Here is a 25,623-nt window from a genome sequence, read left to right on the forward strand (position 1 = left end):
AGTACGGCAGGTGTGGTAGATCATTAGTATTTTCTCAAGACCAATGCCAGCTAGCCATGAAATTGATTCTCAGTCTGGAAAACTCTGAACATCCATCCATCCATTTTCTACCACTTATACTCTTAAGGGTTGGGGGGGGGTGGAGCCTATCCCAGCAGCCTTCAGGCGAGAGGCGGGGTTCACCCTGGACAGGTCACCAGTCCATCACAGGACCAACACATAGAGACAGACAACCATTCACACTCACAGTCACACCTACAGTCAATTTAGAGTATCAATCAGCCTCGTCCCCTCTGGAGAGAACCCATGCAGGCACAGGGAGAACATGGAGACTCCACACAGGAACAGGGAGAACATGGAGACTCCACACAGGAACAGGGAGAACATGGAGACTCCACACAGAAAGATCCCGTGCCTGAGCTGGGGCTTGAACCCCGAACCTTCTTGCTGTGAGGCGACAGTGCGAACCTCTGGACCATCCTTCATCAAAAAAATCCTCCAGATATTTGATCAGACACGGTTCCTCGTCAGTTCCAAAATCCCATCGATTGAACTTAAGTTCTATCACCCTACCTCATATCACCAAAATCCATACACAACTTTTTTTGACTCAGACAAATCAGTGCATGCACAGCCTCGCTGGATGTCATCATATCAGAGCTTCTGAGTGTAACTGAGTCCTTGAAAGAAGGTTTTATTTTTTTTTATTTTTTTACATTCTGTTTTTGTTTGCCATGTCAATTTAGTTTGAATTGCATTGGGATCGTTGAGGTAGTTGGATGATCGGCCTCCAGAAGATATTCAAGAACACGTGGGAGTCTTTTCAGTGATGCATCGTGGGATGAGACGGGGGCAGATTCAATGGATTCTTTATTCCTCTGCTCTTCACGTATTCAGCTGCTAGTTCACCTTGAAGCTGAAGATATTCTGTCATTATGTGTCCATCAGGGTTCAATACAGCGTTTTTTTTTTTCCGAGCTTCTTGCTGCTGCTTCACCACGCATCTTGTTTATATCCCTTCTACGTACATAGAAATAAAGAATGCTGCAGTCATTCGGTGTTGTTTTGCCAGTTTCAAGGACACCGAAAATTTCAAAAACCTGAAGGTTTCGATATTTTAATGTTTGATTCCCATATAATTAAAAAATAACATCTAAAATTAAGGGGGAAAAGCATTAATAAGACAAGAACATCAGAGAAGAGGACTAAAGAAGTTTATTTCCAGTTAGGCTGCGCATTAAAAACAGACCTTTACATTAAGAGGCTACACAACACTTCGTTGTCTAAGTATCAGTTCCTGTAGGACCACACATCAGCAACCTGAACACTGTCACCATGTTTTTGACCAAAGTGAACACACAAAGGTCATATAAAAGGAGAATGGCAAGATCATGTATTACTAAGACAATAAAACTGAAAAAGTGTGTGTGTGTGTGTGTACGTACTTCCTGCTACATCTTACTGCTTCTGCCTTTGAACCACTTACGATCTGACCATCAGTGACAAAAACCTGCTTCATTTCTTCATAAAACACCCTTAAAACTTCATATTTTATTTAAGATGCGAAACAGATAAATTACCAAAAACAAAAGCTACATGCAACAGCTGTATAAGAAACTACGTTGTTTTTTTAGAAGGATTTTCAGTGCATTTAGAAAGGGTATTTTTTTCTTTTCGCTTGATCGATTTAGAGAGCGCCATACTGTACATGTTTATTAAATACACTGAGGCACAGTGATATAAAAGAGTTACATAAAACAGTACTAGAATATTACCCATAGTGCATTTTTTTGTGGCATACGTTTCACTCTTAGGCACCCCAAACAGAACCACTCTCCATCTAGATGTCTCACAGGAAACAAAAACAATGGTGTGAGATTTTAGAAAGCAACGGGATACACAAAGCGTCACTCGTGTACAAAATGCAGACTACAGGAGACAAATTTAAAAAAAAAAAAAAAAACATCTGCGAAGAACAAACCTCAGACAGCAGACGGAAGACAGTAGCACCTTCAGACCAAAATGGAGTAAAAAGATTTTACAGTAAGAAAAGCACGACCAAACCTTTTAAAGACCTCAACAGCAACAGATATCCCCAGAGGTGGGATTAAAAGCAAACCACCGACATCCCTGGAGAGTGGATTATACACTGTGCCACTGTTGTGTCACCGTCTAAAGACACACAAGGCCTGTTAGTGAGTTAACGTTTCTTGAGGCTGTGAGTCGGCTGCATGCAGATCTGCTCCTCCCCCTTCCTCTTGTCCCATCTGCGGTGGATCTGTGGTTTGGTCCTCGACGGAGAGCTTAGAAGATGGTGCTCCAGCGTTTAGGGGGTGGACGGGACTTGGGTTCTCCCTGGAAAGAAGAAGGAGGATGAAAGAAATGTCTTATTCTCATAGAGTCATTTTGGTTTTCAATGACAACTGAGCTGAGAATTGATGAAAGATGTGATTGTCTAGTAATTCACATTTAGAAGGATTCGAGGAGATCATCCCGAGAGAAAATAAACCTTCAACAGAATCAACACAATGGAATTAAACACTGTTAAATATAAAGCACTCAGAGAGCACGTACCTCCGCCAAGGTGAACTTATTTGTGCTAATATTACTTCCTACGTCCACTAGGAGGCACTAGAGAACACACTGACTGTCATCGCCCCACCTGGTGGTTACATCACCCTCACTTCCTGTAACCACCAGGTGGTGCTATGACTTTATCTCATCTTGTAGCTGTCCTCAGGCCGGGACCTTCTCCAAACGCGTTTAAAGATCTGAACATATGGAGTCCAGTTCAAAGAGTTTCCTGTTTTATGATGAGGTATCAAACCTCATCACCGTGTCACATGTTAGCATGTCTCTGACCAGATTTAAGGTGAATGTGGTCAACCCATGAGAAGGAATATATCCACGCATGTAAAAGCAATAAAAATAAAAATCATTTCCTCTTGCCACTAGGGGGAGCTATGACTACTCAGGCCAAAACTTTAACGAGTTCATCCTTGGCCCACACTACACCCCTCCACCATGTTTGGTGCTGCCTCGTAGTATTTGCTTATTCCTGCTGAAAGACAAACAGACGCCACCTGAAATGTGACTTCCTTGGCAGAGATTAAAAAAAAAAAAAGAGTAAAAGTAATATTTGCCCTTAGTGGTGCCAAAAATGCTGTTAGTTGATTATGGTGATTGAATGCTGATGGAACATGAGGAATCATCTATTTTATTTGTATTTTTACTCACTGATTTCTGATGAGAGAATCACTGTCGCATTTGGGCAAACACACAGATTGGAAAGTGTTCATGAGGCTTTTACAGATTAAACAATCAGATATTGAGGGACATGAGGGAAGCGATGGTTTGATGGGCTCACCAGGTTGAAGATTCTGGACAGTGTGCTTTGGTCTCTGCGTCGTCGGACCGGTGACTTTGTGCTCTCGGCACGCTGCGACGAGGCCTAGAAAAAGATGCTGCGTAAGCTCAGGTGAGACCCGGAAGCAGGACCTGAAACTGTGTTTGCTGCTTCGTCATTATGTAACCTTTAACCAGACCTTTAATCGACTTCAACAGGATGACAACAACTGCTTCAATGTTTTGTTATAGAGGGCACAATTATTGCTGTTGCTGGACAAAAATCACATACCTACATAACTTTACATGTTTCGGAATACCAGAAAGGTCACATATTTCCAGTAGTTTTTGAACATTTTGCTCCCACATCAGCCATCTATAATTACATTGGGATTAAACTTCTGAGTCTCTGTTTTCATGAACTTTTATTGTGTTTTACTACAAGCTAAATTTCCCTAGAGACATAACTTAGAAATAGCCCTCATATCAGTTTGACCGCATGAGAAGAAAAGAGCAGCTATGTGGTTTCTCTGCAACAGCAACACTGTGGCGTGGAAGGAACGGCCATCTCTGTTGTTTGATCTGTTATTGTGAAACACAACATGTAAAGTGGCGACATGAAAGAATTCAAGACCACGGCAACCTTTAGAAGAAAGAAAATGGATGACAAGGAGGACGGCGTCCACGGTGACACGGTGGAGGAGGAGGAGGAGGGTGTGTATCACTGTCAAAACACAAATGTAGCCGGACAGAGGAGCGGATTCAAAGGAGGCAGGCAGCCAAAACAGATGGGTGAGTCATCTCTGCCACAGCGGGATAGAGGTGTTACAGATATGTGCAAGAGAAGAGGAAGAGGAGGAGGATGGAGATGCAGGTCAAGGTCCTAAGAGAAAATTTTTACCGGTTGTGGTTCATAAATAGTTGAGCAGTTTCAAAGTCATCCAGAAGCAGAGAGTCGCTCTGGATTGAAGCAAAGAAATGTAATATATTTACCAATAAGCCAACACTTGCTGGTTTCACTGGTGAATAATTGAGACTTGTTCAGCTAATCAATCATGAATTTACTGTCAAGAAGTAAATGTGTGTTTTGTTGCCTCAGGAATGGAAGAAAATGTCTCTCCAATGTGGAAACCAGTGACACAGAAAGTGAGAAGGAGACTCAAGCATGAAGGTTAGCTAACCGGTGGGCTGCAGACGGGACAAACTGGGTGGGAGGTCTTTGCAGACACATTTCGATATCACCATATCACTCACACACACACACACACACACACACACACACACACACACACACACACACACACACACACACACACACACACACACACAGCGGTGAAGTCAGCAGTGGGGCTTTTGGCCGGTTTGAAAAGGTAAGACTGTGTGACGTACCAAGCCCAAGACTTCTCTCCACTGGACATGAAAAAGAAAGGTGATGAGACAGAGTGAGAGACGATGGTGGCACCTGCATCCTCCTCAGTAGTCCAGTGGAAGACATGACTCTCCAGAGATGAAGAGATTAGCACCATATATCATCACACCAGCCCTGCGTGATAGTGACCATGTGGCTCCAGTCTTCCGGGGTTTGTGACCCATTTGGTATCAAGAAAAGGTCAAACAATCCAAACAGAGATTCAGAAGAGAAAAGGCTCAAAGCCCAAAGGATTTTTGACCCTCATTATAGAGGTTATGTGAACGTTTAGCCTCAAGTATGTCAGACATCGTTGATGAGGCAATCTCTTGACCTTTCATCTTGTGACATCATTGGGTCAAAAACTCCATTTTCATTGTTTGTCCTTTAAAAAAACCTGCTACAATAATGACATTTTCATTGGTTTCGCCTGGAATACAGCAAATGGCTAACATGCTAACCTAGCTGCTTAACATCAGCATTGTGAATGGAAGGATGTTAGCATGCTGATGTTAGCATGCTGATGTTAGCATGCTTATGTTAGCATGAGCTGCTAAAAGGAGCATGGATTCTTATGAGGGTTAAAGATGAACACCTCTTTGAATTTGGAGGGAAAATGCAACAACATCCTCAAAACCAGAATGCAATAAAAATGCAGATTTGGAAAAAAACAACAACAACAAAACAATGGAGAATATTTATAATGAAGATAAAAGCATGAATAAGAACCGATCAACCCTTCTGCTCCATGTCTGGAATGAGCAAGAAAGTGATTGAAGGAGGAAAAAAGTGAGATAGAGACTCACCCTGGATTTAGGACGAGGAGAGGAAACCTGCAGAGTGATTACAGTGAGTGAGAAAACACATGTAAATATGAACTTGTCCTTCTTGTCGACCCACTTTGAAAGCCTAATTAGACGCACGGAAGGTTGTGTGCTCGCTTGGTTTGGTTTCCAATTAACTAACAGAGAGATTTTGTTTCAACGTGGGTGTGCCAGCTCGTATTAGTCTGATGCAGATTGTACGATCAAGAAAACACACACTTTTCAACCTCAAATGAAGGCGAGAGAGAGAGATTACGCTGCTAGACAGAAAATTATGTTGTGGCGGTCGCAGGAAGAAGATAAAAAGACACCAACAGACGTTTAAATTCTCCGCGTTGTCTCAACTGCTTCATCAAAGCATCATCAGCTTGTTCTGATATTGAGAAAATCCCCAACTTGTTACAATTCTCATTTTTCTATCAGCTGTTGTGTAATTTAATGTCTGAATTTGTCTGTGGACTAATTCTGTCCTAACAAAGGTGTCACAATAGTCTTTATTGTTGAGACCCAGAAGTTCAAGCATGGGCGGAGTCCAAGCAAGACACCTCAAGCAGGGCATTAAGGGACGAGGCCCTTGGTGCCTCATGTACACATTGGTTTGACGTTATGAGTGTAAAATACTGACAATTTAAGATTCAAGCATTTATCGTCCTGATTTTCTTTCCCACGCGTGCAACCCGTGACGATTAAAAAAAAAAAAGCATGTAATGTATGATGATACGTTCTGTAGAAGTATCACAACTTACAATGCTCCTGAAGAAATGAACCACAGCATTTTCATTGGTCCGGCGTCGAGCAGATTGCTGGGGTGAGGTGGAGAGGTGACCCCGGAATGACCCCTGAAAGATCGAGAAAGGTCAAAAACTCTGTGATTACATGTTGCGGTAAATCTCAGTCATAAGTTGCTTTGAAAAAAAAAAAACTGGATCCAAACACTGCTGGCGCCACGTCATGGCTGGTAGCTTCAGGCTACAGTGAGCAGGGAGGCTACAAAGATGGTGGCAGTAATGTCGAGGCTTCAGGACACCTGGATTACTTCCGACGAACAGCGTGGAGGAATTTCATAGTTTCTTATGTAGTTTTGTACCTTTAAAAGTTGGTCTGTTTGGGAGATGACGTCCATGCCTTTTCCTGTGAAGCTACAGCAGCGTTTTGTGGACTAAAATACTTTCCACCAGCACGAGGATCAACAGATAATGACTGACTTTTCATTGCTAGGGGAACTATCCCTTAAATATATGTTCTGACACTTCTGAGGATTACTCGTACGACTGCATGTCAACAAACCTGTGAAACATGCACATGAAAAACTCAAATCATGGTTCGCATTGGAAAATCTCTTAATTAAACCAATTAAAGTTTAAAAAGATATAGAAAGGACACAGCATGTGATGTAACCCAATCAAGTCTTCTGTCCGTGGACGTACGCAAGTGAGACCTCACATTTCTGAACACTGAGAAGTGCAGGAGGTAAGAATCTAACATGTAACATCCTTGAGGGTTGTTATCGCTCCTCCTGTCAGGGCTCAGAGCTTCCCTACAACCTCAGTCAGCTGCCCTGTAGTGGAAGCGTGTTTCTATTCAGCTTCGGCTTTTCTTTCCTAAGCAACTGAACTCATCAACTGTCAAATCTTTGGACCTGACAAACTCAGAATACCTCTGGCGATCCGGCACAGGCGGAGCAAAGCGGCACACCGGATGAACTTGGGTCGGATTTTAATATTTTGTTCAGAAATTTCAGGAAACTCAAGATCTGCGGGAGGCATGAATTCTAGCTGTTACTAAGCTTGTTATTTGACAAATTAATCCAGGTGCAACAAGCTGTTGATCAACTGGGTTAAATCTTAAAAAGCAACAGAAGATGGAAGATTCTGACTGGGGAAGTTTTAAAGGTCTCCGTCAACAAAAAAGGAGTTACACAGAGAAGATTCTCTTTTTTTGTCATGTAAGCAGAAAATGTAAACAGTAGTCTGACAAATTCAACGGCTCAAAATGTTTAAAAAAGCCCTCATAATAAATGATACCTCAAAAGATCAGGTAACGACTTGGAGGTGTTCTTGATTTGAGGTTCTTACAAATGTCACCAGTTTCAGTCAAGCCAGTTCTTCCCTCTTAAAACTGTTGCACAATGTTCCACTCATTTAGAACCAAACTGAAACTTTAAGGTGACATTTTAGGGAAAAGGGAAGTTCGATGGGAAAAACGTGACCTCCTTCATTGGTGCTCACCTTGCTCCTTTTCTTTTTGTCCCCTCCAAACAACTTGCTAATTGAATCCATTAGACCAGGGTTCTTCTTCTTCCTCCCAAGCCCGAAGGTGCCCTGCCCTGAGGTGCTCGCCGTAGCCATGCAGCCGCCGCTCACGCTGGGTGGGGTTGACCTCTTGCTATCTAGTCCAAAGCCCACAATGTCAACACCCAGCTCTGCTGCTCTCCAGGATTGTTTGCGGCCTCTCTGACGTTCAGGGGCCGTCTTTGAAGGTGTCGTCCCCCAAGTCCCAGGGCACCATGGGACGTGGGGAGGGACAGGTGTGGGGGGGCGGTGAGGTCAATGGGTCTGGCTTGGTTCCAGGCATTCTTTGGAGCAACAGTGGCTGTATCAGTCACTGCCGTCCTCTGCATGGGCCCGCTGATTGTTCCTCTCCCCATCTGGCTCACCCCGGCCGCGGGGACAACAAGGGTTATCTATGAGTGTGAACTCACACCCTGATGCAAAGTGACCTGCAGCACTGTGGGGCCATTGTTGAATCAGCCTCATCCATCCCCCCGAGGAATTGTGTTTGAGAAGGTTGTACAGTCACCCCGATCAGCACCCGGGGGCAGAAGCTCCAAGTGCGACAGAAATCTCAAGGTGTGACCACGAACCGAATATCAGTCCAACTCACGGTGACTCTGCATGTTGGCATTTGTTGCTTTAACACGAGACAAAAGACATTCAAACAGCTGCAGCTGCTGTAGCGAGTTTATGTCTGTGAAAAGTTGCATTTTGGAGAGAATTCCAAATATGTCAGGAGTTGTTTTACCATAATGTTACATAGTTAACAACCATAATACCATTAAATGTCAATGCAACTGAGATCAGCTGCTGGTTGCAACACTGAACATTGTGAAGTTTGATGTTCAGAATCATTATTATTATTATTATTATTATTATTATTATTATTATTACTATTATTATTACTTCTTTGGATGTGTTGTAGCGGGAGCAGCTAGTGGTGGACAAAGCAGGATCTGTTTCAGGGTTTTGTTGTGTGAGAAAACTCCCAAGCAGCATCAGAATATTAATATTTTACAGAACAGATGCCTGTTTGTTTTGACTGCGTCTTTTCTCAAGTCAGAAAGTTGTGATGTGGAGAAAAATTCCGTCACGCTGGAGAAGTGTGTTGACAGGTCCGTCCGCTTTCTGAACACATTTCAGAGCTTTTGATGGAAACGAGCGACAGCAGCAGCGATTTTAGCTGCCGATGTGTTTGGAAGAATGTGAAGCTGACAAAGTGACTCAATTAACAGTAAACACGCGGGGAACCTTTTCTTCAGTACGGATATAAAGGTTTTAGCTGTCTTTTATAAGTGATAGTATCATTTAATTTACCCCTAAGCATTTATTGTCATTATTATTATTATTAATTAAAAACATTCTCGTCATTTAGGAAGTGCAACAAAGCTTTCGGAAAACTATTTTAAAGCTAAGAGTTTGAAGTTCAATCCCTATTCAGGTTCGAGCAAATGTAGCAGTAAAAAGTGAAATTTGATTTTTAATTTTTAAGCTTTACACCTGAATTTTTAATCGTATAAATCAACCACTAAAGAAAGATTATAAATATATAATCATCGATCTTATTTGATTGGAAATTTCTAGAAGCTGTGTGCAATCACTGACATGTTTATTTTTATTTTTGTTTGATAGAGTTGGAACGTAGTTCTCAAACATATTTTTATTTTCCATCCTTGTCACTGCAAATTGAGGAGAAAAATATTTGAGGGTGATTCAAACCCCATACATTTAGGTAGATGGTTTTCAAAATACTTTTTTTTTTTATCATTGAATTGTCTAAATCAAGTTTTAAAATGACTGAAATGATTAAAATACCTCAGACATGATTGAAATATTCAGATCTTTTTCTGCTTCCTCAAGAATATAATGATAAAATGCGCGGAAGAAATTATATCTCTTGCTTTTGAAATTTGCAAAACTAGATTACGCATTACACTTTTTAAAAACACCTTTAATTGAAGGGGGGAAAAGGGTACATTGACCAAGATAATACCAAAACAAAATTACAACAAAAACCTAAAATGAGTGGGGGGGGTGGAAGTAGGACGCGTCGCACTTTAACACGTTTGAAAATAATTCACATTTAACTACAATAGCGTCGCCTCTGAATGGCTTGACTCAGTTTAATCAAGACAACTTGAAATATCTGCATTACAAATTGAGTCCACTACTCTCGATGTTGGCCATCTGTGGCAGCTCCAGCTCATTCATCTTTGATTCGGCTCAGTGGCACAGAGAAAATGTCATATAAGAAGCAAAACCCGAGGCCTTGATTTGAACTCCTCCACTGAGGAATCGTTCACATGTGGGTCAACATGTGCTTCCAAACACTGGAGTCTATGGAACCAACAGGGCCATCCAGTTTCCTGGATAAACAGAGTAAATGAGGATAGACATGCTCGTCATGTGCACAGAGCTTCTTCTGTTGGTCCCGAGGGGCCGGGCCTCAGTGCAGCACCCACGGGCCTACCAGAGGTAGGGTGCAGGAATGCAGCGAGTGGGCTGACCATGCTGCTTGTGTCCTCATGTCCAGAAGAGTCTTGGATTTGTTTCTGGTGCTGGAGGGTAGAGGGAGAGCGCAGGAGAAACAATAGCGACCATGGAAGAGAGCTGTGGGACACAAACACGGGAGACATCTTTGAACCCCAGCAAGAATGTCAATCTAGACCAAGACACCCACCCACCCCGAGAGGCAGGCTGAATATCTAGAAGAAAGAGATCCTTCATGTTCCTTCACTCAGGCAAAAACTGACCAGATGAGAGTGACACTAACCAGTTAACTGCACATGTCAGATACCACGCTATTCTGCTGGGGTTCCTAGACCTGAAGAAGGAAGGGGGGGGGGGGGGGTTTCTGGTTTTTAAAAATTAGTAAAAGGTCTTAATTCTTCCTAAAGATGAAAATATTGCCACAAATATTATAAAATTAGCAGTTGAACTATGACAGTCTACGTTTGGCTGTGTTTTGAGGGGCCTATCAGCATGAGTGTGTGTGTGTGTGTGTGTGTGTGCATGCGTGCGTGCGTGCGTGCGTGCGTGCGTGTGTGCGTGCGTGCGTGCGTGTGTGTGTGCGTGCGTGCGTGTGTGTGAAAACACCTCTAGGGACAGTGGAGTTTGGGAGCTTCATTACGAGGTTCTGAGCATGATACATTCCAATACGAAACAAAAGGGAGCAGTGTGTTACAATACCATAGGACACAGTGTGTGTGGACACGCTAAGATACAACACAACAACAGGTTACACAGCCGTGTTACCATGATTCAACATGTTGCGATGTGATGTGAGACATTACGATACAATGTGAGATGATACAATGCCACACGATACAGAATTGTGTGTTACAGTGTGATACAATATAATCTTACGCACATAAGGACACATAATGGTGTGTTATGATGTAAGACGATACGAAACAACCACACTGGCAGCAAATTGCAGAGAATTAAACTACATCGCATAAAACAACATATTGCATCACACTGTTGCATTGCACACACAATCTGTGATTTTTCAGAGTGACGGTCATCATTCTGGTTCTTGTCTGCTTGAGGGTAAAAGGTCACACTCCAAGCGGGGGACATGTGTGCTCACAAATGGAAGGATCATTATGGAACATTATCATGCATTTGGAGTCCTTAAAGGAGGATGCAAAGACTGAGATTTAACCTCATGAATAACATGAAGCTGAATATTTACGTTAAAACAAGACTCCACCTCCCAAGCCATTCGTCTCTTTTTGCAGTTCATGCTATTTACAGCTCAAAAATGTCCTCTGATCCCCAGTTTGGAGCAAGAGAACACGTTATTGTTAAGACGTGAACAAGTGAGAGCATTATCCTCCGGCCCCACGGTGCTGCCAAACGTTGATGGAATCACTGGCTTTCCACCGCCATGACATTTACAATGAGCTGTTTACCAGCCAAACGGAACAAACTCTTAATTCAAAGAACTGAGATATTCTGTGACAATGAAAACTTGACTTAAAATCTGCATTGTGACATGGAAAACATGTTATAATCTCTCTCTCTCTCTCTCTCTCTCTCTCTCTCTCTCACACACACACACACACACACACACACACGATGGGTTAGTTTCAATCAATTAATCAATAGGTGAATATTTGTTTGAAAATCCTTAAATTGATTTTTCATGCAACATTTTAAGGTCACACGAGGTCACAAACAGCCAATGTGCCGCTTTTTCTTTGAAAATTGCAATCACTTTCATTTTTTTGAAGACCGTTTTGTACTTTTGTTTTGGTACTAAAACAACCCTTGAGACTGTTTTAGTATTTCCTGTAATTTTGTTGGTTCAATCATTCTTAAAAAGCATCATGCACAAAACCAGTTGCAGCTTCAGTTTAGACAACTGAATATTTTATCAGATCAGAAGCTCCAGTGCACTGAGACAGCGACCAAGACTCCAACTGCTCCGAATTGATCAAATAGAAGATGTAAGGCGTGACACAATCAGCCGTTGTTTCATTGAAAGCAGGAAGCGTGGAGTTTTCTTGGCTGTAGAGTCGACAGGGTGGTGACATCAGACATTAGCCATGCTGTCATCTATAGGCCACAGCCACTGGAGAGGATATGAAGAGGTTAGGCAGGGTGACGCCCGGAGACACCACTGCACAAAGGCTTTTGACCTCAGAGGCTCAGCGCTGTCATGTAACATGATTGAGAGAGAACAACAAAGGAAGTTCAGCGTCCAAGGCCAGAATTCAAGCCTTCAACCAGATGCAGAGTTTCTATCTAACTTTCAGAGGCATAAAGAATCCTTCTGGCTGTCCCTCTTTCTTTTTTTTATTATTGATTTTCAAAATATGCTTGTTAATATGAAAAAAAAAAAAACAACCTTGAACGGAGCAAAAAGAGAGAGGAATCGAGTTTTGAAGATGATTTGCACCAAAATCAACTGAAAAAGCAGAAAATGTTCGCTACCTGTTCTCTCTGCCACCAACCCACCAAAAAATGTGTATCTTAAGCAGTAAAATCATATAAAATTTGATAATTCAATCTGATATTCAGAAGGGAATTATGTCGATTCCATTTGAACCCTTCTTTTTTTTTACCGTTTAGGGAACATTTGCAACCCTCTGAGCATTCAGAATCTGATGGACGTTTGGAAACGGACAACTAGTGATCGTTGACTCCACCTCCAACAGTAACGACTCATCTCTTTATCAAGAGGTCTCCATTAACCTGCAGATCACATAACCACCAACCCACGTCCTCCGCTCTCCACTATACTCTTAACCGACAAGATGAAGAACATACTGGGATGTCTGGAGCTGGAGGCCTGCTCAGGAGGAGCACCACCTACCTGGCTAAGATCGCCATCGTCCTCCAAGATGCTCCCAATAAAATGCGCCCCTTTACTCAGGTAAGAAAGGGGGAAGTCATGCTCCTGGTGGCGTATTTGCCAGTTGAATTAGAAACGCTAATTTCTTTTAATGTAATGTTGTGTAGTTGATGGACAAGCTGGAGCTGCTGGTTTCTGAAGACCGTAAATCTTTTGAGAACAACGTAAGAGTGTGCTTGTCAACCAACAAATGTTTTATCAAAGTAAGTGCTGACTACAGTTATGTTTCAGATAATGGTTGTGAACACAAAGGCATTTACGATCCTATGTGTATTTCCAGATTCTGCGAGTCCCTGATTCAGTGGGTAGTAAGAGGAACGACTGGAAACTGGACCTCAGTCAGATCACTCCAAAGATGGCGTGTCGTCACTGGGACTCGTGGAGTTCCTCCCTGAGTTGACCTGTACACTGGAGACAGAGATACCGAGCACATCATCTGGGAACTGCTCTGACCTGCACTTGTGAACCTGCAGCCTGCAGGGATGTTCAGATCAGTTATGAGGTGAAGTTCAACAGTCCTTTCTCCATCCAATCTCTCCTGAGGAGAGACAGCCCCTCTGCTCGGGACTCTCCTCCACCCAGAGCGGAGCAGAGACGCTTCATGTGGGACACTGAGAAGCTGCTGCCCCACGTTTCAGCTGCCAGTTCCCCCGTCTGCTCAACAGAGGGCAGCACACACCACAGACTGCCTGTTGAGACCATCGGGAGGATGTCTGTAAACACTGAGGATGCCTGGTTCCCCGTCTATAGAAGAGTCATTGTACCTCCATGTTTCACCATGTTTACCCTACGATGCTCCTCATCCCTCCTGGCGATGTGTGTTTGTGTGACATCTTGGAGCACTTTTGTTTTCGATAAAATTTCAGAAAAAAAAACATTTTCCTGATTGAGTGCAAAATCAATCTTAACACAAGCAGATCAGTAACGATGGCTTGAATAAGTCATACAGTTACTGGACGAATAATAACCTGATAATGATGCCTAATTAATAACCCAAATTGTATTTTCATCTGGTGGTGCAGTGGTGCAGTGGTCCGCACTGTCGCCCCACAGCAAGAAGGTTCTGGTTTTCAGTCCCGGCTCCATCACGGGATATTTCTGTGTGGAGTCTGCATGTTCTCCCTGTACCTGCGTGGCTGGATAGGCTCCAGCCCCCCCCCCCCCCCCCCACTTTGGCTTTGTGTTCCAGCTTCAAGAAACACTTGCGTAGGCTATATGTATGTTATGAGGTTGGTGTCAGGAGTGACACCAGATATCTTTCAAATGCCTTATCACCTGTCCAAGATGAAGCATAAAGAGAAAAGGACCAGGACCGGAACCTGGAGGGTGGAGAACCAGGGTTGACCCTCTGTTCAAGCCTCTCATTCAAGATACGATGGTTAAATCTGGTCCAGCAGAAGCGTCAGTGTGGGTCAATAAATCATTAGGACTTGTAAAAGATGTTTCTGTTGAGTTTAGTCTTCAAAAAAGACACCAAACAGCAACCTGGCAATTATATTGTGCTCATAAAATGCAGAAGTTAGGATATCAGTTTGGAAAAGAACCTCTAAAGTGAGAGGTTCACCATGAATAATCAAATAACTTCGTCTTAATGTGTAATTTGTTTACATGCAAACAGATGGTGGTAAGCGACAGTACATGTTGATGTGTTTATTTCAGTGTTGTCATTTCATGATTCAGATATATCACAGAACGTTACTTTATGAAATCTTTGAATTTATAGTGGGTTTTTTTTTTTTTGCCATGCGTCGTCTCTCTGAGTTTGTAATGTTTTCAAAAGGTTGTAGCAAATCAATTACTTCTTCATTTGTTTGTTAAAATTTAAACGGCAGTTGGTGAGCCTATATAGTTAATAATAGCAGTTCACGCAAAATGTCCCTCCATGAAATCCCAATGAAGCGAGATTCACGAAGAGAAAAGTTGCAAACGTTTACACCAGTGAGTGACCGACTAGCCAACCAGAGAAAAACCCACCAAAAAGGCCACATTCCAGTTGAATTTTTTCATTGGATGTAAACACCATAAAAACGAATGTTTGACACTTTTAATGCGAGCGTTACGTGGTTTCAGGGAGGTTTCATATGTCTGTCATTGGGAAAATAACAGCGACACAGCGCTACGCAGCAGTCATTTGCTTCCTGAGCCGTCGCGGCTTCCGTAGCTACTAGATCAGCTTTTCAGGTAATTACCGCCACCTACTGAGAGAACAAGGGAATGACAAGATAAGATAAGATAAGGCCTCATCAACTTGGTTTTTGAATGACAAAATAGAAATGAAGAAATGAATTTAAAAAAGCTTTTTGATCATTTTAGAGAAAAAAAGACGATTTTGCAGAATAATTTGCCAGCATTTCCGCAGAATATAGAAAGATTTATGTACTCATACCATGAAGAGACACTGCATTGTGCATTTAAATTATTTCACTAAATTCAGAAAATATATCATAACATGCAACATTGTTTTTCTATTGTATCCATTAATCCTGTTAATTTACAGACAGCCTGAAAGCTGCGCTTCAATTGTCACTGAAATTCCGGATGAGCCCTTTATCATGTAGCAGCTCCAACCAGTTATCCTGACCAGTTCTCACTGGTGGAAGAATATACACTTCCACCCAGATCACCCATTGATCGTAAAGGCCTCTAACGATAGATCTTCACCCATCTCCTTAGTGAGGAGCATTTCTGATTATCCCACAGACAACTTTTATCGCCCTGCTGCTACATCTCTGTTGTATTGCTCAGAGCAGCTTTATTAGAGTCTCCTGAATAACTTCAGCTGCAGCACTTGTCCTTCACCCAGTATTTCAGCTCTGCTGAATAAATTGGAACACTTCAGAGGCCAGAGAATCTGCTTTGTGCACAAGAGGAAATCTGTCCATCAGTTGGAGATAAGAACCTCAGGGCTGCTCGTCTCAGACCTACGCTGATTCAAGCTTTTCGTTTTTTTAAGACGCAAAGAGCAAGAGTCAACAAAGAACCTCGACTGAAGAGCAAAAGCTTCTACTGATGTTCTGCGACTCACACTTGACAACCACAACATTGCTCAGACGTTGAATATTCAGTCAGCATCACATTGTAATGTTTATAAAAGGACAACAAAACCTAGCCATATGGACACTTCCATGAGGCAGAGATGTGGCGAAGGATAAACACCACCAGTAAAAAGTGGAGGATATATTTGAAGAATTCTGAGTGTCAGTAAGATGTTCTACACCATGCACTCACGTGCTGGTATCGAGCTACTATGAAGAATTTCGAGGTATGATGACAGTGTTACCTCTCAAAAAAAACCAAAACAAAACCCAAAACATCCCCTGAAGGTTTTTTTCCCCTTCATGCAGGAAGACTTTTAGAAACATTCCCCTCGCGCCCGTAATAAGAATGAAGTCAGTAAGTGGAGAGGTGGACAGACGAGACCGGACGGAGACTAAATGAAATAAAATGCCTTTTTATTGTTCAGCCGTGTCATAACCTCGTCTCCAAAATAAGCACAGCAGGACTACAACTGGTTCATCATCAACCTGGCTACCCCTGATAGCACATAAAACTGGGTTTTATTAGACCACCAATGATAGTGTTAAAGACTTTTCATCAGACATCCAATGATAGCATACAAAATAGTAACCTACCAGTGATACTGGATATAAAACACTTGTCTCTAGATTTATTTATCCCCGACCCACCCTCAATTCCCTGCATCCCCCTTTAGAACATTTGTGACACTGACATAGTTTATGCTTATAGAAGCACATATTAAGAATGCATAATTCTCCATTTCTGAGATTATAAAAAAAAAACTACACAATGTTACACTTTAAGTCAGAGTACAATTCAACTGATTATTAGTGTTCTACACATTCGGCCATAAACCAAAGGAACATTGTATAATATCACTATAACTTAACACTACATGTAATATACGTTGTTTTTTTTTAAAAAAAAAAATACAAATGATTAGCATTGAAGAGAAAATGAAGATGGCTAGTGTGAAGGCAAGCTGGGTCAGTACCATAACAGAGAATGAGTAATACAAAAAGAAATAAAAAAATAGAATACAAAAAATAGAAACACAACTGATAATACAGGCAAGGCTAAAACATATGTGTTTCCAACTTGTCACATCCACCTCATGTGCACTCATCCATATAGGTAACCTGCCCCAAGACCTCGGTCATGTGATTCCACACCTCTCACTGCTACCCCACCCCATTACGACTTGCTTTAACATTCCCGTGGCAACCATCTTCTTTGTTTTCTTGTGTCAGGCACTTTCCAAGACCCCTTGTTCCTCTCTATACCTTCAACAACTCTACAGGCCAATCATAAAGCTGCTTCAGACAATACAGGCCAATCACAATGCAGGCTCTATCAGAACACAACTGCAAAAGAGCACAGGACGACAGTTTTAATTGTTTTGCCATTGATATGAATATTGCTTTTCCGATGAACTGGCAGATGAAGTGTTCTGTGAGGTCAGTCTCACCATTCCTACAGGTCGGTGTCGAACCAGGCCAGCTGGTTGCTGTCCATCAGGTCCTGGGTGTGGCCGAGGTCTGGCAGTGGATCAGTGTGGTGACCCAGGTCGGGCAGAGTGTCAGTGTGGTAGTCAGCACCTTCCATCATGGGGTCCAACAGGGTGTCCTGGCCGTAGGCAGCTGGGTAGGCCCGGTAGGCTCCATCTGAAAGGCAAAAACACTTTAAAACCTGTGCACCAGCTTCCATGAACACCTGCAACAAATCTGGTGACAAATAATAACAGGAGGGATGATAACGCCTGACCTTTGAGAGCATTTCGAGACAACTTAGAGACAAAACTGCAGAAATGCCCCCCCCCACACACACACACAGTTTTTCTACCAATACCAGATAGTAGAAGGGGACTGTAGACACAGGTAGAGAGGGGACACTCACCATCCTGCCTGTAAGCCAGAGGGTCTCCCTGAGCTCCCATGTCCAGTCCCAGGTCTCCAGTCTAGGACAAGGCACCAGAGTGATGAGTGAAGCCTGACATCAACCATCTCATGTATACTTGTGTCCACCTACATCACACTACAATTTTACATATGAACAGGTTCAACTGGTAAGAGGTGACAGGACGTGTCCAGATAGCAAATGCACTTGACACTACAGGTTTCCTACATTTCCAAGTATTTCTGTAGCCATCTTACCAATAAGAATGTATTTATCTATTTGTGGCTATGTGTGTTACTCTGTGGGACAAAATTTAGTGGATACATTATATCAACAAAATGATTCAATGTAGTATGGAGGTTGGTCACTGCTGGTCATTATTAGTTTGTGTGTGTGTGTGTGCGCGTACCTCATTCCAGGTCATGGGCTCGGTTCTGAACAGAGAGCTGGTGAGTTCCACTGACAAACGCTTCTTGTAATCCTGGGGTTTGTCTTCAGACATGCGGAACAGGACAGCTGCAGCGTAGGTTGCTATAGGGAAGAGTTCAATGTAACCCATGTTGACACTGACGTACAAAGATTTTTTTTTTAATATAATGCACTTGAACACTCACCAACACCCTCATTACGGGAGTGCAGCAGCTCAGTGAGCGGTGCGGTGGCTCCCTCAGCTTCGATTGCTTCAGCGGCCTCCTTGTCCTGAGCCAGTTCGCACAGAACACCTGCCGCCACACGCTGGATGTTCTCCACTGGAGAGTACAGCAACTACACACAAGGAGGATATTTACCACAGTTAAAGACTAATAGAGGCAAAAATATTCCCAAGACAATCACCAAAATATGAGATTCCTGACGTCACACTACAATATATCAATACATCGTATGTGGCACTGTTGGAGGGAGATTTTAGTGTGTGGTGTCGTTTCACCTGGACAAAGAGTGGAATGGTGTTAAGCCCTCTGATGACAATTCTGTTGTGGACGTCCCGTGCCAGGATGTGCAGAGCTCCTGTGCAGCCCTCCACTATTTCCTCCATTCGCACACCTTCCTGTGTATATGAGAGAGACAGAGACGGAGCATGAGAGACGGAGCATGAGAGACAGAGACAGAGACAGAGAGAGAGACAGAGAGAGAGACAGAGACAGAGAGAGAGAGAGAGAGAGAGAGAGAGAGAAAAGGAACTCAAATACACAAGACATTCCAAGGGTTTCAAATAAAGCCTACTCGCTTTGCTACACACCACAAACTGCTGCTGGTTGCCTCCCATGCTGGTGCGCCTCTGGGTGTCCTGGTGAGCCCTGACGAGCAGTTGGACCAGTCGTGGGATGGCTCCCTGCTCCCGCAGAGCGCTGTGGTTGGCTGGGCATAGAGCCAGGTTGCGAATCAGACCAACTGTGGCCTGTTAAATGTTAAAATCATGTGAAGTAAGAAAAAGTTTGTATGAATCCTGTCACTACATGTTCTTTATTTAGCAAACGGTGGTGACGGAGACAGACAGGGATAATGACCTTAATTAGTGGCCAGTGGGACGGTGGGTGCAGCAGCTTGACAACCACAGGCAAGCCGTAATGAAGACGCACAGCGTTCTGGGCCATCTCTGCATCCTGGTGGCGGGAGGTAAGGTGGCGCAGGGCACAGACCGCTGGCTCTGTGATGTCCTCTCTGTCTCCTGCCCGGAGTACTGTTCGCACCAGCGCCTCAATGCCTCCAACCTAACAAGAGAGGGCATGGATGCTCAAATGTACCCTTGGACAGAGACACACATGAAGTTTCCTAGAAGATGAATGTTACGTACCTGGCAGACCATGAGTTTGTTACTGTAGTTGTTGCACGTCAGGTTGGAGAGGATGCCAGCAGCACATGTCACTACATTGATGTCATCACTTCCCAGCAGTTGGACCAGGGTCCCGAGCAGACCCTCCATTCCCTCCTAGTCAGAGCGGAGGACAAGGACGGTTGCAAAAACTGAGTTTGATGCTTTCGTCGCTATGCTGGTACTCATTGTTTAAGATTCATTTTCATTTCTTAACCTTGAAATTGTCATTTCTCACTGGAGCTCAATTGGAAAAAGGGGTTTCCATCTCCTGTTTTGCACATTTAGTCTTTTTTTGGCAAAGTTAAAAATCCTGTTGCCATTTCCGTCAACTACCTTCCGTAATCCAAAGAGTTCATCATGAGGTTCAAAAATGTCAATATAGAGAAGGAGAAGCAGTAGCATAAAGGGATGACAAAACACTGTGGTACCTGTTTAGTGGCTGCGTCTGACAGGTTCCTCAGAGTCCAGAGGCAGTTCTGGACCAGGCGCTGGCTAGGGTCTGTTAGGTGGAGCCCCAGGGCCTGCATACCTCCTACGCAAACACAAGTACAAGCATAGCTAAAAGTCGCTGGACAAGCAAACTCTTCTTGGTAGTAAACAGTGACTACTAAATGTATCTAAAGGCTGAAATATTTGACTTGCAGTACCAGCAGACCAGAGACTAAATATAGTCGTGATGCATTTTCCATGGTAATGTTCCCAATTCAATTTCTGTACAGTGAGCATGTACTTACCAGCCTCAACAATTGCAGGCTTGTTGCTGGAGCAAACAGAGAGCACCTTCAGCACTCTGCTTGTGGTCCACAGCAGTTTCTCATATGTGAAGGTCCTCATGATGTTAACTAGAGCCTGGGGGCCACCGCTGGCCAGAATAATCAGCTAAAACAAAAACATATTTACATTCATCAACATCAAGCCCTTCTCACCTTAACAACTTCTTCTTCAAAAAACAAAACAAAACTGCTCACCCTCTGAACCATGAAAACCCACAAGAAGGTTTGACTGACTTGTTTGACATCATTTATCATAACAAGGGGCAGCAAAACCAGATATCTTCAAATTTCTGATGGTCATTGACCAAACCAGGTGAGATGAACACATCCATCACATTTTACATCAACAAGTTCTGACATTTCGAAATCACTTGCTCTATACTGAACTGTATTGTCAGCAAAACCAAGAGGCCACAAATGACTCACCAGAAATCAACAGTGATGTGACGCAACTTCAGTAAAAATCAGACTGAAAATCAGACGGCAAGATTTGACAAGTCCTTGTGCTGGCTTGACTTTTTACATCATAAATTGTTGAACTGAACTAAAAACATCTGATTACTTCTTACTTCTAGCCATAACTGTGCTGTTTCCATGGAGATGCAGGACTTTATATGTCATAGAGAAAAAGGAAGAAGTGAGTAAAGCTGTGACAGGAGTTTAAAAAAAAAAAACCCACAGAAACTGCTTGCGGTTCAGAGGGTTAAATCTAATTGCTAATTATAGCAGATGTTTGTGGAAAGAGGCAGCCCTGGTTGTGTGGTTCACCAGTGAGCATGCTGCCACTATGAGAGGATCTAATGTAATTAATGAGTGCAAATACATGTATTAATTAGTTTATGTTTCCATACCTTGCTTTCCTGGTTGCCGTATGCAAGAATCTGGAGGCAATCAGTGGTGATGGCAAGGAATTTAACGTTAGTGTTTGACAACAGAGCTACCATCTTCTGCAATCCACCAGCCAGGCGGACAGCCATCTTGGCCCCTTCCTGGTGCAACAAGAGGTTGTGGAGTGTGGTGATGGCGTAGAACAACACACTGTCCACTGGTGAGCTGAAAAATCATTAAAAACAAAACCCAGTGTATGATTGGTGCATGTTAGAAAATGTGGTAATTCCAAATCATACATGCCAGCCCTTTCATCTACAGGGGGTTACAATCAATGTGCTGGTGTAAATTAAACTACATCCTGTAAATGTGTAACGCTGAGTAATTATACTTTCACTGAAGTTCCCCACTTCATCCATCCCTTTGACATTTACTCAATGTTTCATCATTATTACTCTCCAGGCAAAGTATTCTGTGTAACTCACTTAGTCACCAAACTAACTGCGGTCTTGTGGAGGTGTGTGAACGTTTCACTAGAGCGCAGTGGGCCCATAACCTGCTCTGATTGGTTGACATTATAATAGGGGGGTGGGGTTCTTTTGACTGACATGTGAGCTTAAAACCTACCTACTAGTGAAGCTGGCAAACAAAGAAGAAAAAAGACATGACATATCGACATGTCAGTTAAAGAACTTCCAACATAGTTTTGGCCTCAGATGTGCATGTTTCCCTGAGATCCATGCAGATTGGCAAAACCTTTCACAACACCAGCAGCCACTGGCGTGCAAACACAAAACTCAAATTAAAAGATCCTTCAGTCAGCTTCTGCATGGTGTTCACCAGATGTGTCTGACAAGACTAGCTTACATGTAATTCGTACACAGGTCAGCAATGTACGCCACTTTTTGAAAGGGAAGCAGCCAATGAAACTCCAATTTTCGACCACTGCACCAAAGGCACAACTATCAACACCGAGCAACAAACACATCTACAGTGCAGGTTCTCTGGTCTAGCAAAACATGATAAGAAAACAACAGGTGATAACAGTACAACCTTTTACAATTAAAACTTCATGAGCTTCAGATTACTGAGTGAACAACGTTATTCTCCTAGCACAAATAAAACAATGGCCCTTCATGTTGTCTTACCCCAGCATCTTAACCAGGGCAGGGATGCCTCCAGACTTGAAGATTGCAAGGAGCCCCTCACGGTGATGGGAAAGATTGTGCAAGGTGCCAGCGGAGCAGCGAGCTGTTTCCACATCGCCAGTGTTCTGCATGGCACGAACAACTGCCGAAACCATTTGGGGTGAACGCATCAGAGCATGACGTGATGCTTCCTTCTTTGACAACTGATGCACCATCACAGCTGCCTTGTTCACAACAACCTAGGACAGAGGAAATGCTCAGTAAATAAATACTTCCCAGAATGTGTTAGCTGCGCTGCTAACACCATGTGTTTGTGCTTAAGCGGGTACCTGGTCCTCATCATTGAGCAGTTTTGTAAGCTCAGGGATGGCACGAGTGGCCAGCTCAGCGTCATCCTGGTAATTAATGAGGTTGACCACAGCATGTTTCAGCATCTGAGAGGGTTCGGCCAGGCGCTGCACTGCGGTGGGATGAGCAGCGTCGAGCTGGGTGGGAGGAATCTGGATGCCTTCATCCAGGGTTTCAGGGAACATGGCGGCACGCACCCGTTGGGCACGGGTCATAGCATAACCCTCTATGTCTGGGGGGGGGGGGGGGGGTGTAACCATTATGCAAGAGAGATCAAACACACAGCTTTCTGGACATACAAGACTCCAGGATGGCTGCATGCTGATTGGGTACTTAAATACCTACTTAAGTTATTTCTGTAATTACTTTATCTTTCATCTTTTCTGCACAAAATATGGCATGTGATGAATACCTGTCGTCTCAGGAGTGAACGGTTGGTTGAACTCCCAGTCGTACAGAGTTGGATCATCCTCTTCAACATCAGGGTTTCCCTTGCCACTCAAAGAGGGGGCTGTGGTGGTCACGCCAGACTGGATGCCTGAGTCCAGGTAGGACTGCTGCTGCCACTGGCTCACTGCAGCCTTGCTGTCCCCCATTGCCATGTCCAACTCCATCAAATCAGCTGCACAAAACCCACAATGACACATTTGGAGAAAAATCCCTTTTTTTGCTTGATTTCAATTTAAGTTAAAAAAAAGTATCTCAGCAACTTCAGTAATCATAATTTAGGGATTACATAATGCAGCCTTGAACTAAAGCAGTTATCCAGAACAGTGTCTGCCTCAGGGAGATTGAGCTACGTTAGATGGGATGCAGTGGCATGTGCTCACCTAGGTCCCATTATCCCCCATTTCCACAAAGCCTCAAGGCTTAAGGTAATTAATTTTTTGAGGTTATGCGTAGAAAAACTTACAGACGGAGTTTAAAGATAAAACTATAACAAACTGTGTTCGTGTATTACATTTAAAATAAGGTTGATTAAGTTTCTTTAATACTCACACTGGGTAGCCATTGTTCTCGCCTGCCCTCAGCCAGCACAGCAGATATGTCTGTGTGAAAGGAAATACACTAAGTTACACAATTTTTACATTAGGAAAGCTCGCAAATGACCTACAGTCCTGCTTGCCAAAGTTAAGCAAAACCCGAATGTTTAAGCGGTTCCCCATGTAAAACCCGATGTGTTCTGCGTTACCGTTACCTGTGCCAGGTCTCTCTGCTTCAGACGCCTGTTTTGCTTGCTAATGTGGCTGCGAGGGGAAATGCCGAGCCTCCACCTCCAGCCGAGAGAGCAAAGCGGTGGGTATTTCCAGGCCAGCACGAACACAATTCACCATTCAGCGGCAAAGAACATCAAAGGCATATTTCTCCCCTCCCCCTACCACGGCCAAGTTCCGACCTCGCAGCTTGGGTTTCCAATGAGAGAAACTACCCCCTCCGCCCCGCAATCACTTCCATGACTCCTCCTCTTATCTAACTACAAGCTACCTACACAAAACCGACAAAAGCCAGCCAAGTGCACAAGTTCCACTCATCGATGAGCTGCATTGTAAACCATGAGCGGTACAGTAGCCCGTGTTAGCTACCACCGCTAGTTAACAGGTTGGCTAAGCTTACCTAGAGAGCTCGCGGATCTAAACGTATGAAGCTAAGCCCTCCGCTAGTTAGCTTACCCGCTAACATAAACAAACACTGTTGGGAGGTTCAATCCCATTGACAAAGACGAAAAGACATGTCTTGATGTGAAAACAGTGTGAGAAGTTGTTAATAAAAACCCAGCTCAGTGCTGCAAATGAGATTTACATTCTAGGTTTAAATCTTTTTAGCTTGGCTAGCCAGGATGTCTGAAAAGTAGATCCAAAACGCCACCGTGCAAAACCTGTCGTATTGCCAGCCAGATCAGAAAACCCCACCGGAGCCCCCTCCCTAGCCAAAGATGATTTTCTTCCCTAAAGCCACCATTGACGCGGTGTAAACATGTTGAACAAAATCGGTACCAAATATGATATTCTCACCAGAGTCGAGCGGCTTCTCCGTGGCTCCTGCAGGAAAATTTTCTCTTTTCGCTTGGCTGAAAATCAGAAAAGGGCTGCTAGGTGAACCAGCCGTTTAAGTCCGAACCACACCCGCTGTTGCTCCGCCGAAGATGTTGCTTCCGCTTGCACGATCGAACACCAAGATGGCGAGTGGAGAAAATACAGTATTCTGCCGCACTCCGGAAAAATAGAGCGCCATTTTAAACAAAGTTATTCTATCGAAATTATTTTTTTTATTTTTCCGGAGTTATTGTTAGACATTGCAGTGTTTTTATGTAACTATTTTATGATGGACATAGTCTCCAAACGACAAAGAGAGTGTTGAAGGTGGTGGAGAGGGCGAGGTGCATTCATTAGAATGGAATGTGATTCATAAGCTGCTGTGACATGATTGAGAGGGTCACTGTCGCCCCAACACACAACATACGGCAGAGACCTGGGCGCTGTCTGTCCATCCATTACGGTTCAGTTCCCAGCTGTGATCCAGGACTATTATGGACCAGGATTCAGACTAGTGAGTAAACCAGATTATGAAACTGCTCCCACCAGGT

At 43.4% G+C, this 25,623-nt stretch overlaps 2 protein-coding genes and 1 pseudogene across 8 annotated transcripts; 1 reads left to right on the top strand and 2 right to left on the bottom strand.

Moving 5' to 3' along the window:
• Positions 1–1,197: 1,197 nt before the first annotated feature.
• On the bottom strand, positions 1,198–8,050 carry mbpa (myelin basic protein a). Of its 6 annotated transcripts, XM_086193742.1 has the most exons (8): positions 7,806–8,050; positions 6,324–6,416; positions 5,560–5,586; positions 4,735–4,755; positions 4,247–4,305; positions 3,368–3,451; positions 3,238–3,258; positions 1,198–2,355 (listed from the first exon to the last, which is right to left on the bottom strand). In XM_086193742.1, the coding sequence occupies exons 1-8, from the start codon at positions 7,923–7,925 to the stop codon at positions 2,193–2,195; spliced, it is 588 nt and encodes a 195-aa protein (XP_086049868.1). In that variant the 5' UTR covers positions 7,926–8,050; the 3' UTR covers positions 1,198–2,192. The 6 variants fall into 6 exon arrangements, with proteins under 6 accessions (XP_086049868.1, XP_086049869.1, XP_086049871.1 ...); XM_086193743.1 differs by lacking the exon at positions 3,238–3,258; XM_086193747.1 differs by lacking the exon at positions 4,247–4,305 and having other exon boundaries at positions 2,230–2,355; positions 7,806–8,049.
• A 4,885-nt stretch (positions 8,051–12,935) lies between these two features.
• LOC147240853 (forkhead box protein H1-like) lies at positions 12,936–14,556 on the top strand (annotated as a pseudogene).
• A 2,091-nt stretch (positions 14,557–16,647) lies between these two features.
• On the bottom strand, positions 16,648–25,208 carry LOC147240854 (catenin beta-1-like). Of its 2 annotated transcripts, none has more exons than XM_086192530.1 (17): positions 25,052–25,208; positions 24,039–24,088; positions 23,452–23,661; positions 23,021–23,271; positions 22,692–22,930; positions 21,567–21,768; positions 20,677–20,821; positions 20,371–20,474; positions 19,922–20,056; positions 19,635–19,838; positions 19,367–19,525; positions 19,055–19,174; positions 18,741–18,891; positions 18,536–18,657; positions 18,127–18,187; positions 17,699–17,894; positions 16,648–17,594 (listed from the first exon to the last, which is right to left on the bottom strand). In XM_086192530.1, exons 2-16 carry the CDS (start codon positions 24,049–24,051, stop codon positions 17,704–17,706), a joined length of 2,307 nt encoding a protein of 768 aa, XP_086048656.1. In that variant the 5' UTR covers positions 24,052–24,088; positions 25,052–25,208; the 3' UTR covers positions 16,648–17,594; positions 17,699–17,703. The 2 variants fall into 2 exon arrangements, with proteins under 2 accessions (XP_086048656.1, XP_086048657.1); XM_086192531.1 differs by lacking the exon at positions 25,052–25,208 and adding an exon at positions 24,238–24,385.
• Between the last annotated feature and the right edge of the window lie 415 nt (positions 25,209–25,623).

The sequence above is a fragment of the Aulostomus chinensis genome, chromosome 22, assembly GCF_037954235.1.
Source record: "Aulostomus chinensis isolate RoL2024-O1b breed Wild chromosome 22, RoL_Achi_v1.0, whole genome shotgun sequence".
Taxonomy (NCBI): Eukaryota; Metazoa; Chordata; class Actinopteri; order Syngnathiformes; family Aulostomidae; genus Aulostomus; species Aulostomus chinensis.